Source organism: Callorhinchus milii, unplaced genomic scaffold, assembly GCF_018977255.1.
Source record: "Callorhinchus milii isolate IMCB2004 unplaced genomic scaffold, IMCB_Cmil_1.0 Scaffold1, whole genome shotgun sequence".
NCBI lineage: Eukaryota > Metazoa > Chordata > Chondrichthyes > Chimaeriformes > Callorhinchidae > Callorhinchus > Callorhinchus milii.
The window spans coordinates 7313446-7328467 of NW_024704742.1; the positions used below are offsets into that span (position 1 = coordinate 7313446).

The 15022-nt window shown below is 44.1% G+C and overlaps 1 protein-coding gene across 1 annotated transcript in view; it reads left to right on the top strand.

Annotated features, from left to right (window-relative positions):
• The first annotated feature begins 344 nt into the window (after window positions 1-344).
• The window catches only part of LOC103182113 (ankyrin repeat domain-containing protein 50), an 83281-nt gene continuing 68603 nt past the window's right edge, over window positions 345-15022 (top strand). The window contains exon 1 of the mRNA XM_007898970.2: window positions 345-1585. Within this exon, the coding sequence (XP_007897161.1) occupies window positions 1128-1585 (458 nt within the window). The 5' untranslated portion in view covers window positions 345-1127. The remainder of the gene's footprint in view (window positions 1586-15022) is intronic.

Sequence of the window (15022 nt, forward strand, 5' to 3'; positions counted from 1 at the left end):
CCCTGGGCTGCCCCGGGGGTAGGTCCTGTCGAGGTGGGTTCGCTGGGAGACGGGATCCGGATGGAGCTGCGGTGAGGATGCGGGTCGCGAAGAACGAGCTCAGGGCGAGGGTTGTGGGGGTCGCCTTCAGCTCCGGATCAAGAGAATAAGAGAAGAGAGAGAGAGAGAGAAGAGAAAGAAAAGAAAGAAAGAAAGAAAGAAAGAAGAGGACGAACGAAAGAAAGAACGAAAGAGAGAGAGAGAGAGAAAGAACGAAAGAGAGAGAGAGAAAGAAGGAAGAGAGAGAGAGAAAGAAGGAAGAGAGAGAGAGAGAGAAAGAAGGAAGAGAGAGAAAGAAGGAAGAGAGAGAAAGAAAGAAGAGAGAGAAAGAAAGAAGAGAGAGAAAGAAAGAGACAGGAGTGGATACAAATCTTGTTGGGAACTGAAACACCACCAGACAAGGAAGAGGGATATTTTTTGTATCTTTTTCTATATATATATATAATATATATATATATATATATATATATCTCCCACTCACTCACTCACACTCACACACTCACAGAAAACAGCTACAATGGATGGATATTGCATCCCAGCCTCACTCGGTGAGATACATTTCATCTTGTGTCGAGATGGAGGAGAAAGAGAAGAAGGTGCGAAACACTGATCCGGATTTCGCTGTCTTTTGTGTTACTCTGTGACTTAGTTGTTGGTGGTGGTGGAGGAGGAGGAGAAGAAGGAAGGAAGAAAGAAAGGAAGGAGAGAAAAAGAGCGAAAGAGTCAGCCAGCCAGCGAATGGGTCGGAGCTTACAGATGTTCTCCTGCGGGAAAGAGAGAGTGAGTGAGAGTAAGTAAGGGAAGAGAGAGAGAGAGAGAGAGAGTGAGTGAATAGATAGATAGAAGTGAGCAGTCAGGAATCTGCTCTGCTCTGGTGGGACTTTTCCTGGAGGAAGGAGAAACACACGTTTGATTCACTCTCGCGTTGCTGTTTTTATCCTGGGATTTGTATTATTATCATTATTATTATTATCATAATTATTATTATCATCATCGAGTAATTGTCTGACTCCCTGTCCTGTCCTGTGGGCTGGCGTTTGCGGACAAGGAAACACACAGACAGACAGACAGACAGACAGACACACACCATGTCTCAGAGTTTGTTGCAGGGGAAGAGGTTTTTCTGCAGGGAGTGGGTCTTCCACAAGCTCCAGCATTGCCTACAGGAGAAGAACAGCAGCAGCAGTAAAGCGCCCTCTAACTCCAACCCCAACCCCAGTGGGAAGAGCCCGGCCGGGGGTCTGGGGGGTGTCCTGATGATCGGGGGTCCGGGCAGCGGGAAGACCGCCCTGTGCAGCGAGTTGCTGTGGCCCACCTGCCCCCAGCTGGTCCAGCGGGGTCTCCAGCGCCAGGCGCTCGCCTATCACTTCTGCCAGGCTCACGACTCGGACACGCTGTGCGTCGGTAACTTCATCCGCAGCCTGGTCTCCCAGCTCCGGGCCAGCCACCTGCTGCAGGGCTACGAGGAGCGGCTCCGGGAGGCCGCCCTGCACAGCGCCCTACAACCCGGGGAGTGCGAGAGGAACCCCGCAGAGGCCTTCAAGAGGTATGGTTCACAACCCGACACCCTAACCCAGTACCCACCCTAACCCAACTCCCACCCAATCACCACTCAACCCAACTCCCATCCTAACCCAGCACTCACTCCCCAACCCAACTCCCAATCCAACTCCCCACCCTAACCCAATCCGAAAGCCCTAACACCCACAACTCTAACCCCTAACCCCACAATCCAACACCCAATCTCAAATTCCCAATACCCAACCCTTTAACCCAACCCCATCCCTAACCACTAACCAACACCAGATGTTTGCAAAACTATCTTTTTAAACAAAACAAATAAGAATCTTAAGTATATGCGTGTGCTTGACGCCGACTTGTAGCTGTTGCTGTGGTGATTTGCATGCAAAGCTTATTACAAATCATATAGATAACAACAATTGCTCACATTGGAGATCTGTGATTTAAAAAATAAAATTTCTGGGAAATATTATTAATAATAATAATCCTTGCGTTTGCTATAGCACCTCAGCAAGTCTTTGAGACGTCTCAAAGCGCTTCACAGAACATGCTGTAAATTGACTGTGAACTGTTGCATCTGAAAGAGAAGTCTGGGTTTCTTGACAAGTTGATCTATCTTTCTCTTAAAAGAGCACATGTGAAGGAGTCTAAATTTGCAGTCTTTCTTATTAAGAAATCTGTGAGAGAGAGTGCCCTCTAGATAGTTGCGATCTCTACTCCAGCAGGAGATAGATAGTGTGTTGAAGTGGAGATCATCGTCAACCAGCCTCTGGTGATTTGCAAGGAGCCCCCATTTACATGATTCATGTTCCTTCTTCAAGAAGTCTAGTTAAGAACCCAAATTTCTATGTCATTACCCAAGTTGTTAGCCTGGTGCCTGTGCATTTACGATACTGTCCCATTTCCATCGGGGTTCTATGATATAATACATGATATAATATCATTCATTCTGTGCTGACTTGTATCTTGTACACCAAACTAAAAGCCATAGAGTATTATACGTGCAGTCCTGTAGCTCAGTGGTTGGAGTACTCGTGAGAAGACCTGGGTTCGATTCCCGGGCAGGGCGAAACACTGGGCAAGTTTCCTTACTCCACACGCCTCTGTTTACCTACCAGTAAGTTGAACCCAGTTATTAGTCGATTGGCAGATTGTTTTTCCTGGGGTAATAATCCCTTCAAAACAATAAATAAATTTAAAATAATCATAATTTGGTCACTCAATCCCCGACTGTTTGTGGGACGCTGCTGTGTACAATTGGCTGCCGCCTTTCGCCCACAAACTGCACAAGTCAATTCACTTTACATAATCTTCTGTAAAGCGCTTTGAGTTGTCTTGAGACCTGATAAGGCACTATATCAAATGCAAAGATTATTATTATACTGTCACTGAACTGCAGCAAGGATGTCCCACCTTCTAATATTTGTTGGGATTGGCTGAGTGGTTCGATTGGCAACTCAATCCAAATGGGTTTAAACAGTCTGGTTATTCCAATCCCCTGTTTGGTTAATTTAATTGGCTATCTTTAGACATTTGTGAAGACTAGTACAGTACCAGGGTTGGGGGTTAGTTTACTGTTCTGGTAATTGTGAGCTTTATTTTGCTTTTGTGGAAGAAGAGCTTATTAACAATTGGCTGCCCAAAGTAAGGGACATTACTGCCTTGTCCTTCACCCAAACCTATGCTCTTCTGAACAACACCATTGAATCTGGAACACTTACTTTGTGACACACCAGATGGCATGTCCTATGTCAAAGGTTCAGGCTGGGCTTCGAATTGACTTTTTACTAGTATGACACGCTTCAAACACAGCTGGGAAAAGTTGCTGTCTGTCTATAAACTGTTGCATACTTTTTTAAGAGGATGAAATTCTAGCCAGCTTGCTAATGGACGCAGTATATGGTAACGGTGGCAGAAAATCATTGAAACAATTAGTCATCCCAGGATCCAAGTACCTTTCTAAGTATATTTCTCATTGGTTTGTCCGGCAAACCACACAGTCACTTCACAGTATACCTCGTGAAGTGCTTTGAGACGTCCTTCTGACGTGAAAGGTGCTGTGTGAAATACAGTGCAAGTCGCTTTACAGACCCCCCCCCCCCCACCAATTCATTCGGATTCTTACGTGTAATAAACATGCCAGTTATTCCGTCCAACAATCCAGTTAATCCGGACAAAATGCCGCGCTGGTCACTGCTGAATGCACTCGCTCGCGCCTTCTGTGTCTCGAGCGGCTCCAGGATGGAGATGGGAGGAGTCAAATTGTGATTGATTGACAGTGGACTCCAGCCATTCACAAGCAGCTGGAGTTGGGCTGTCAATCAGTGAGGGGGGCGGGGGGGGGGGGGGGAGGTGGCGGATGGACGAGGAATAAACAAGGGAGGGAATGGGAGAAATCAGATTGATTGATTGATTGATTGACAGCTGTGGCTGCTTGGGATTGACTGGGATGCCCAACCGTTCACAGTCGGCTCCCAGGCTGTCAATCACCTTGGAGCCACCGTGAATTGGTCCCCGTCCAATGGGAACGGACGGACGAGGGAGGGCGAAGGGAGGGAGGGAGGGAGGGAGGGAGGAGGCTCAGCCCCCGCTCATCCGCTGGAACTTCGGGTTAACGTCGGCTGCCACTTAAGCCGGACAAAACGTCCAGCCCAAATGTGTCCGTCTTAACCGGCTTCCACTGTGTAAAGGATTATTACCGATCAGAAATGAAAACAGTAGTGGCTGAGAGCGCTCAGCAGGTCAGGCAGCATCTATGGAGAGAGGAAAGTGAGTTAACGTTTCGGGTCGATGACCGTTCGTCAGAACTGGGGGATGTTGGAGGGGAGTGCTTGCTGGTCCTTAGAATCTGTTTGGATTTCAGATTTCCCACCATCTGCAATATTTTGCCTTTTGTTTATTATTAGTATTCAGGTTGTGAGGATCTTGAGTAACTTTTTAATGCCCGAAGTGCACGTTCAGCTTCCCTGCCGTTTTACTCTCTCTCTCTCTCTCTCTCCCTTTTCACCTCCTCTTCTGAAGGCTTTCAAGGAATTATAGTTCGCAGAAGGTCACCTAGATATTATACTGACATGTGAACCTTAGAGCGAATGTTGGCAGGGCATTGAACCTCAGGACTCTGGCAGCAACCTGTTCTTGCCAATTTTGACACAATGCACCTTGAGCAAGCGCTCTGGGATGCTACCCTGAGTGAGGGGCGCTATGTAAATACAAGTTGTTGTTGTGATTGAATCAGTGAACCCAAGATGATCCTTCCCTAAAATGTCTTAATGAAGGGACGCTGAAGCTACTTGTAAGCTCTCTGCCACTGCTGGAATAAGCTAAGTTGGTTCAGACTAGCGATCCAACCTGGGCTCTTGCTGGTCCATGTTAGCCAGCTAGTCACTAATTAGATTTGCTAAGTTGTATGCGGAACTGTGCAGCTCTTAATTTGAAGCATGCAGCAAGTTTGTGTATGATATTGGATTTCTCCTTGCTGCCCACACTGGGATGATGCAACCCAGAGATTGATCTACTACTGCCTGACCAGAAATTGACATTGCATCCGTCGATCTTGAATTGAGCACCTTCCAGTCATGTGTCAAGCGTTAAATCAGTTGAAAGCTATTGGGGTAAAACAAAATCAGATGTGGGCATTCATATACTGGTTGTTATTGTCTAATTACTCTCATTTAGTCTTTTATACTTGTACTAGAAAAAGTATGTGCTGGAATAATACTACTAATTATAATCCTTACTTGATGTAGCTCCTTTCATGGCAAGAGGGTGGCCGAATGCGCTTTACAGAATTTATTGTAAAATGTAGTGACTGTGTATTTTGTAGGCGAATGCAGCAGTTACGTTGCATGCAGCAGTGTCCCACAAACTGAAGTGAATAACCAATTTTCTCCGGTAGATTGTTGGACCCAGGACACCAGGGAGAAACTTTTTTTTGGAAATAATGCCATGAAATCTTTTAACATCCACTTGAGCAGGCAAACGGGATATCAGTTTAAAGTATTGCATAAAAGGATGGCACCTTTGACAATGTGGTGCTTCCTCAGCATTATATTAGAGTGTCAGCCTGGTCTCTGAACTCTAAAGAGTCCAAACATTATAGGCTTAAGAAGAGAAAGTGCTACTGATTGGGCAAGACTGCATACATTAGAGTTTACATCAAGGACTGGTACAAACTCAAACCACGACCATGTGTCGTTAAAACCGTTTTACAAGTAACGACCAACAGGTTCCTGGAAAATCTCATCCTAGCCAACATTGTCGATTTTTTTTCTTAAGTTTTCTCGCCTAGGTTTACAATCATAAAATTTCTTTATTTTTGGTTAAAATGTAGATTCGGGGCAGTGTTTGTCGTGATTGTACTATTAACTGAGCTGAGAATTGTTGCCCTTCCTCTGAATGGCAGTATCACCTGTGTTTATAACCTTCTGTACAACCGAACTTCAAACCCTCGGCTTGAGTGACCTTTTTTTTGGACTTTGCGTGTATCTAATTGAATCGAGGTGTAAAAGATCAGCTGGCACACCGGGAGAATAGACGTTAGCTGGAGTAAGCTGTTTTGTTGTCAAAAGCGCTGTTCAGAATTCAGGCCAAAAAAAAAATCTTTTTTTCTGAATCTGAATGGGCATTATTTATATATTTTCCCTAGATTTTCCCATTTTAACTTGAGGTGTTCATTGCCCCATTCCACAGCAGCGGTGAGGGAGCTCACACTGGACAAAGCGAAAGCTACAGGAGGGAAATTCGACTCAATTTGCTGAAGTGGGCAATTCTGACTCAGGATCTGCTAATGTGTTAGCTTTGTGTTAAGCATGATAACCCGATCACTGTACACCTGCAAAATCATAACCGAATCCCCGTGCTGTCCTAATGTGGGTTGTGTTTAGTCTTGTGTGGTTAATTTGATTTCTTAACTCCTAAGCACCCACAACAGTGGGTGAAATTGCACACAGACCCAGACAACACAAAGTCTCTTTAAGTGTTGTCTGAAAGTAACACGTAACAGAAAAATAAAGCCTTCCGCCACGCAACGTTTTTAATAAAAAAAAACCTTTGATGAGCTTTGAACCTCGGCCATTGGATGGTTTCAATAGAAAGGGATTGCCATCTGGCAAACTGCGCTGCTGGAATTTTTACTGCAGAAGTAAATATTCTAGAGTACAATCGTGTCGGTACATCACCCGTTGAAATCAGTTGTAAACTAAAAATGCCATTCTAAACCTAAATTGTGAAACCAACTTTGCAGAGTAGCTGCTTGCAGCAAGGCATAGCACAACAGTCTCTTTTGCCAGCCAAAATGGCAGCGTGCCAATACTGTAGTATATTTTGGAGGAAGCTGCAACCTCTGCAGCCTGAAAACTCCCTGTCGAGGCAGTAATGATCGTTACACGTTTGGTTATGGTCCTCGGATTTAACGAAACCTATTGAAGGGCAACATGATTTTTTTTCCCCTTCTCTAAAATACTTATCTTCGAAAGAACACTCTTAACAACAAAGGATTGTAAAAGCTGATCAAAAAGCCAGTACTCTATGAGGCTAATTGAATTTCTGTGTCTGAAATAGAGTTGGCTGCGCTGTTTATGGAGAGAAAAGAAGGGTTAGGGTTAGCTTGCTTAGCCAGGTTTCCCCTTAGCCAGGTTTCCCCTTAGCCAGGTTTCCAGTCCTTATTACTGCCCAGTGACACCTGCTGGAAAGACAGCAAGTGGGGATTGGCTTGACTGTGCTATACTGTCCTGCTGAGGCTCTGTCTCGGTTCGTACTTGAAGGAAGGACACTTGACGTACCAGATGGTGCTCAGTCCCAGTGGAATTGCACCTTCCAGAATAGTGGCAGTAAGGAAGAGTCACTGCTTTTATGCCCAGTGAGAGAGAGAGAGAGAGAGAGAGAGGCGCCTATTATCTTGAGCACATCGCATCGAAGCAAGTTGTGCAGTTTTCACAGTGCAATAACATGTTTAACACGTCCAAGGTTCCAAGCGTTTGGCAAACAATCAGTTTTCAAACCCTTTTCAATGTAGATTGTGATCTTGTTAGAAGTTGTGATTCCTGTGTTTCGCTGATGAGTACGTGGGTTATATCTGCCAGCCCTGCTGTTTGAAATGTTTTGTCCAAAGAGGCTCGGCTGATACTGAATGTCGACGAGCCTCTGTGCAGGATGCATGTCCTGTGTCCGTCTCACAGAATATCGCACGGGTATTTATTTCATTCATCTTTACAGAAAACTGCTGATTCTCGAACCTAGCGTATTTACTTCTCCCCAAGAGGGTGATGTGTTTGGACTTGTTGACTGGAGGTTCCATTTCAAAGCTGCTGCAAATCAGCTGTTAGTGTCGCTTAAAGCATTCTGTTTTAAGAAGACATTTTCAGGTGTTTCGCACAAAACGTGCAGCATAATATTTGGAGGATCGCCACCAAGTGCACTCAGCCTGATTGTGGAATAAAGTCTAATTTTGTTTTTAAGTTACATCTCTGTGCTGTAGCGGAGCTTACTATGACAGGTAGGCATGGGTGGTTTGATGATGTGATGGGAAGCACAAGGTTACAGTTTAATTTGCCCTGCCCCGAGGAATCAATGAGCAAGGCAAATTAATTAATGCTGGTCAGACATAGACAGCCACTGGTGTTCTTAGGGTGATTCCCAACTCCTCTTGATTAGATAGATGGCTTAGAGTGTAATACATTGTGCGTTTGGCATAATGTACTATATTCATAATCATGGGAGCAATGTGCAGTGTTAAGTGACACAAACAGTTAATGATTTCTGTGAGAATGTCAGCAAGGATATGCAGTATGTTGATGGTCACCAACTAAAGAGTGGAGTTCAAGTGAAATCCTTTGTTTGCAATCGCATTGTACACACAATTTTACAAACGCAGGCGAGTATGAGGGAGTGATTACAAGGCTGTATAGAATTCTGCGGTTTCCAATGAACCCAAAAGATCAGGCAGCGTTGAAATCATTTGAACTTGTTGATTAGGTTACAGCTTTACAATCATTCCCAGGTTTCTATTGATCCATATGTGCAGGGGAATTGAATGTGATATTAATAGCATCTCACTCATTGTGGCAGCGAACATTTCTCGTTCTTTTCCCACTGTTTGAAGGTTGCCATAAGCTTTTTGTTATAGCATTTTCATGTTTGGACATCCCAAAGCACTTCACAGGATACCTTATCTATCTTCTATATGCTAATAAAACGACAATGTCTCTTCAAAAAGGATTTCAATGACCAATTGACGTAGATGAATGATTTATGCTTGTTCCGAAAGGGCTTGCAACTGGGAGTGACATGGGCGTATTTGTTTTCGGGTATCTCCTATCGTTCATGAATTACTTTTTAAGTTTTGCGGTTTTTGCTGCAGTTACACCTGGTGGCTGCCGAGACAAAGTGGGGCTGTGGCGTCGTGTGTCATAGAGCACCTAGGTATGTACGCATACGCACACTGCAGTTACGCCTGTTGGCCACGCTGGCTGACCGTGTCGCTGTGGCATCTTGTGTCACAGAGCACGCACATAGCCAAATGGCGGGAACCAAATAAAGAATACAGACGAAGCCAAGTCATGGCGACAACAACAAATTACATTTTTAAAGCACCGAGTCCTCCCACAGGAGTCCTCCCAGATGAGTACAGATAAAGATGAAATGTCTGTCTGTGTATCAATCTACATTCCACATTGGTTCCTGGCTGCAAGCGTAGCTGCCATGGGTACAGGAAGTATATTATAAAGTGGAGTGAATGTGTTTTGTGGGAAAACGTGGCAGCAGAGTTGTGCAAAGCAATGTTCCACAAACACCCATGAAGTGAGTGACCAATTTTACTTGGGGGATTGTTGGCCAGGACACCGGGAGATATTCCCTTCTCTTTGCGATTAGCGCTATAGGATCTTTAACGTCCAATTAAACAAGCAGACGGGACCTCGGTTTAACGTCTCATCTGAAGGACAAAGCAGTTCATTGCTGTCCACGTTAGCAGCAGGTCTAGGTTGAGTTCATTGTTTTATACTTTGACTTTGCATTGAATGGGAACTGTATCCTTTTTACATTTCTGAAGCTCATTTACAGAAGATGGTCCAGCTATGAAAAATGGGAAAATTACCAGCAAATTACCCCAGTTCTTCCCATTGGAAATCCCAGTGGCTACAAGAGAAGATTTGCATCAGTCCCATGCGGCCTATCCACTGATGCATGTCTACCCTTGATTTCAGCTGAAGAGGAAAAGCCAGTTGTTTGTGTCGGGCAGACAATTTAATGGTTCGTAGCTTGTGAATTGACTTTTGGTTGAAGAGCTTCACTGTGAACCTGGTGGGATCACATTCAAATTAGCTCACTCTGTCTGAAGCTGAATGTGATTGGCAAAGGGAATCAAAGCACATTTGGGGCATCAGTTTTACAATTAACATTTGCATCAAGTTGACAGTTAGAGTTTTCCGTTGCCTTAGCATTTGCATTTTGTCTGAGTGAGTTTTACTGCTGATTTGCATTGGGTGTGAACCAGCTTTTCTGCTGAGCTTTACGTTGGGTACGAATGAGTTACTGCCTTTCAGTTTATGATTTGTCAACTCCACAAGTACCCGTGGATTAAATGGAATATATTACTGGCCGACAGTGCTTTGCCAGCACTCTTGCACTGCGGATTTGTCAGTTAAGAATTTAGGCTCTTGTCACGAGTGAGAGAGCATCAGTAACGCACTGTCACCCAGTGATGTATTCTATTTATTCTTTGGCCATTCAAGGCTCGACACCAAGGCTTGCTTAAGTACACAATGGAGGTTTTTACGAGGGCTGCATAAGCGATCAACAACCTCTGTTTGTGAGGCCACGTTAAGTGACAGACTCAATCACTGGAATGCTCATTGCTTGAGCATGTCTGCTTATGGGGGAATTTTCTCAGCTTAAGTCAAAATGTTCAATGACTCGATAAGTGCCTGGAAAAAAAGGTAGTGGTCAGAGCTGGATGTTCAATTCTTGTTGTGCAGAATGTCACTCTGAAGATTAAAGGAGCACTAAAGAGAGCTGTGTCCTTTTGTCTTCCGGAAGGTGTTCTTTAAAAAAATAATTGTAATGACAAGCCGGTCGGTTCAACCTCCCTCTCAGTTGGATGGAGTGACGAGAGCTGATGATGTAGATGATTTTCACCTGCCGACTGAGGACGGAGATCAAACTGTCCACAAGCAGCAATGCCCTGCTCTTCTCTGTTCTGTTCTGTTACTGTGGCCACTCTGCTACCCTATATGAATTTTTAATTGGCAACATGTTGGTCAGAATATAGTTTTTCTGCTGTAAGAGACCATTTCATTTTTGAAATTTGAAAGAACTGTGCTCCATCGCTTCAAGACGCGAGCTGCCCTGTTTGAACGGTGCCTTCAATGTGGTGGCTTGGGTCCACAAACTCAGCGCAGGTTAGGAGAGGCACGTCCACTGGTCAGCACTTCTGGGGATCGTCGGGTCACTCTTGATGTCATTTCCTTTGGGAAGTGACTTCAATGGCACTTCCGGCGCGTAATATACTTGTGCGCAGGAAGTGATTTCCTCCACATATATTACGGCTGAAGGGTAATGATGTCAGTTTTATCCTTGCTATCCAAAAGGCCTTGCAATAGTTTGGATATGTGCCCTCTGTGCCATCAGTGGCCGCACTTTCAGCCACTGCGTCCTGAAACTTTGGAAAACTCTTCCTCTATGCCTTGCCCCTTCCTTCCTCATTTTCAGGTCACGCCTGAAGACCTTCTTATTCGACCGTGCCTACGGTCACCTCCCCCTCGCCCTGACTCAAAGTCATGTTCTGCCACTGTCAGGCGCTCTGGGGCACTACCCAGCGAGATGGGCGCTATATGAATGCAAGTTGTGGCTGTTGTCTATGTGGAGTGGGAGGGAGTCAACAGATGAGTTGTTCCTCTTCCTCTTCCCTCCCTCTTCCACCTCACCCTCCCCCCCCCCCCCCCCAATGTGGTCACACACTATTTCACCTTCACTGCAAGACCAGAGATTAAGTTGCACTCTTGCCCCTTCACATTGAGAAATAGAGAGTGACAGTGAAGAGCGTAAAGTGATAGCAATATACCCCATATACAGCAATTGGCTAGTAGTTCTTGCCGACAGCGAGTCTCTGCTGGTGAACTGCATAAACTTTTCTCCCGCTGACAGTAAATTGAATCAACCCATTATAATTTGCTGTCATGTGGCATCAACACTCGCAGAATAAAAGAACCTTTCTCCCACTGACAGTATATTGAGAATCACACCATTATAACTCAGTCATGTGGTATCAACACTCAAAAGAGGAAGCACTGAATATAATTTGTTAACCGCATTAAATATTTTGTTCTATTGCTTGAATTCCTTCCATATATGTGGTGGTGGAGGACCCTGATATGAGTTGGAGCCCGGTCCCAGGTTCCTTTCCTCTTAACTCCGGAGGCTTGTAGCTCAGTGGTTAGAGCACTCGTCTCGCAAGAGAGACCTGGGTTCGATTCCCGGCAGGGTGAAACTGTGGGGCAAGTTTCCTTACGCCGCGCGACTCTGCTTACCAGCAATAAGTAGGAACCCGGTTGTGAGTCGATTGGCGAATCGCTTTTCCGGGGCTAATAATTCTTTCAAACAAATAAAATAATAAATTGGTCTCTTCAATCCGCGGCTGTTTGTGGGACGCTGCTGTGCGTAATTGGCTGCTGCGTTTCGCCCGTAAAATATACAGTCAGTTCACTTTACAGTATATTCTTGTGAAGCGCTTTGAGACGTCTCAAAGTTGATAAGGCGCTATATCAAATGCAAACATTATTATTTATAGGTACGGTATCAGAATAAACCTTCTAAATAAAGAACCAACTTTAATGCAGATTGGGTCTATGAAGAGGTATTTCATTTGCGCGATTAATTTGGTGCTCTTGCCTCTGTAGCTGCTTGCCTGTGTTAGCAATGGGGCTGTAGTTCTTACCCTATACAGCGCTATTAACTACAGCCTTTGCTCATCGATAACAGAGTTTTCCACATTCAGAAACAGTGATTATACTAATCCTTACATTTGGTATAGCACCACATGCAGGGAGGATGACCCAAAGTGCTTCACAGGATATACTGTAAAGTACAGTGACTGTGTTTTGTAATCAGATACCCACAATAGTATTCCCCTTAAATACTGCATCTCTCACAAATGACAATTCCCTCTGCCATTTGCCACCATAAGTTGTACTGGGGGAGGGAGCTCTTCCGCAGCATTACCAGATTAATCTGTGTATCTAGTTTATGCTAGTTAATTCAGTGCAATCTTTGCATTTGTAAGTAAATGTCATGCTAATGTGGAGAAATTACTTCATCTGGAAGGGTAATAGCAGTAGGATTGAACAGGTGCAGGTCTGCAACGACATGAAGCAAGCCTGGGCTCATTGATCAACTGCACTTTGTTTCAACAGCCGTGACATTCTCATCAATATTTATTGTTAATTTACAAATTGCAAGCAAATTACTGTTCAAAAACCTCAGCCCACAGCTCTGTTGGTTGTTGTATATCCCCATTTATCTTTTCATTCCATATATCTTGTCTTTAGTCCTTTGAGAAATTGCAGATGTTTTATTAATTAAAACTGGGTACTTTAATTGATTGAAACTAAGTCTTGGCTATCTTTCTTCCCCCACACCCTTTCATTCTCACCAGTGATACAGTTAACTTCAAAATGCGCTAAGGTGATGCTGAATTTGTCTTGATAAAACTTTTTGTGAAAAACTTTTTTTTAGGATGAAATTATTTGCATTCAGCTTTGAATGAACTGATTCCCTGAAGTTAAATTACTGTGAAAGAATGTTTGAACAAGTTTAAATTGTCTCCTAGACTAATGCTCAATGTGCTGTAGTCTTCACACTGTTGTAGATTGTTTGGGAGAAGGGGAAAGATTGCTCTTGTTAACATAAGGATCGTGACCAATGTTGTCGGAACAATCACACTTATTATTCGTTTTATTCTTTTTGGGGGGTCACTCATTGCCATTAATCTTTTCTTCAATGAATGCGTAAGTATTCAAATCTATTTTAATGGGGTTTCAAATCTATAGAACTACATTATGAGCTTTATCTCAGCTGAATAGTTGGTGTAACTCAAGTTTGAGAAGCTAAAGCGTGTTATAACTCAGACCTGCACAAGTTGATATGTGCAGAATGTGTTTTGCAATTATGAATGGATCAGGAATTTTGCTGGTGTAATGATGGTGTTGAATGCAGTTAACCAACATGTTAATCATCCCCTCCCCACCGGTGTCCCGACTGTTTGTGGGACACCGCTGTATGCGATTGGCTGCCACGTTTCTCCCACAAAATACGCGGTCACTCCACTTTGCCGTGTATCCTGTGACGCGCTTTGAGACGTCCCAACGACGTGCTAAGGCGCAATATCAAATGCAAATGATTGCAAATATTATTATTATGTAGACATACGGCGCTTCAGCTGCACAGGAGATACTGACGTTGACTTGGTAAGAAATGGAGAGCAGATTTCTCTGACTTAAATAGAGGCACATTTTCCCACAACCCTCGATTGCACCGTTTTCCATTGTCAAAGAAGCCGCCTTGATTGTGCGGGGGGAGGCGGAGGAATGTTTGCCTGGTGTAAATTCAACAGTGTGCACCGATGGGCTAAAGTCGCGATGACCAGGAGGGTGCTTATACCAAGAGGATTTCTCTACAGAAGCCCAGGAGGCTGTTTAGTGGGACAGATTCAATAAAAGCGAAGTTGTATTTTTGTTCTTTTTTTAAAAAAAAACTAAAGACGCAAAGCTTTCACGTAATAATGGCAAGCAAGAATCGGGAATATTATAAGGAGCCAAACTGTACCACAGAGACCCTGGTTTCTGGTTGACAACCTGCTGCGTTTAAGAAGTCTGCTTCCTCCGTATCAAGTGCTGTCAGCAGACTCTTTGTACATCACCAGACAATGGTCCCAGTTGTGTGATGACAGAGGTGTACTGTTGCTTTCTGACATCTTATTAAGGATTGTTGCCCGCTCTGAGCAGTGATAACTAGAGCAGCATTCTCCTCCTCTTTTCTTTTGGGGATGGGAAGGGGATACAGGAAGTCCATTCATTTCTACTGTTATTTTAAGAAGGGGCGGGGGGGGGGAGGGAAGGGGATTTGCTTTCCAGTCGTGATGATGGTGTATCCCGGCCTTTTACGCTACTTTCTTCTTAACTGTTTAATCTGAGGATTGACATCTTGAAATTATGGAAGCTGCATAGAAACATGATGAGATTCCTGCAATTTCCATTAGAAATCCATATAAAGGACCTGTAGGGTATTTGTGTGTGTGTGTGTATATATATATATATGTTTTTAAAAGTTTGGTCAGTAGTTGTTTGACATCAACTAAGAGGAGAGCAGAAGATGAACAACAGTGAATAGATGACTTCAATGATGCCTTTAATTTGCTGCGAGTGTGTGAGGTAATAATAGTGCCTTTCCTGTTCGGAGACGGGAGTCTTTT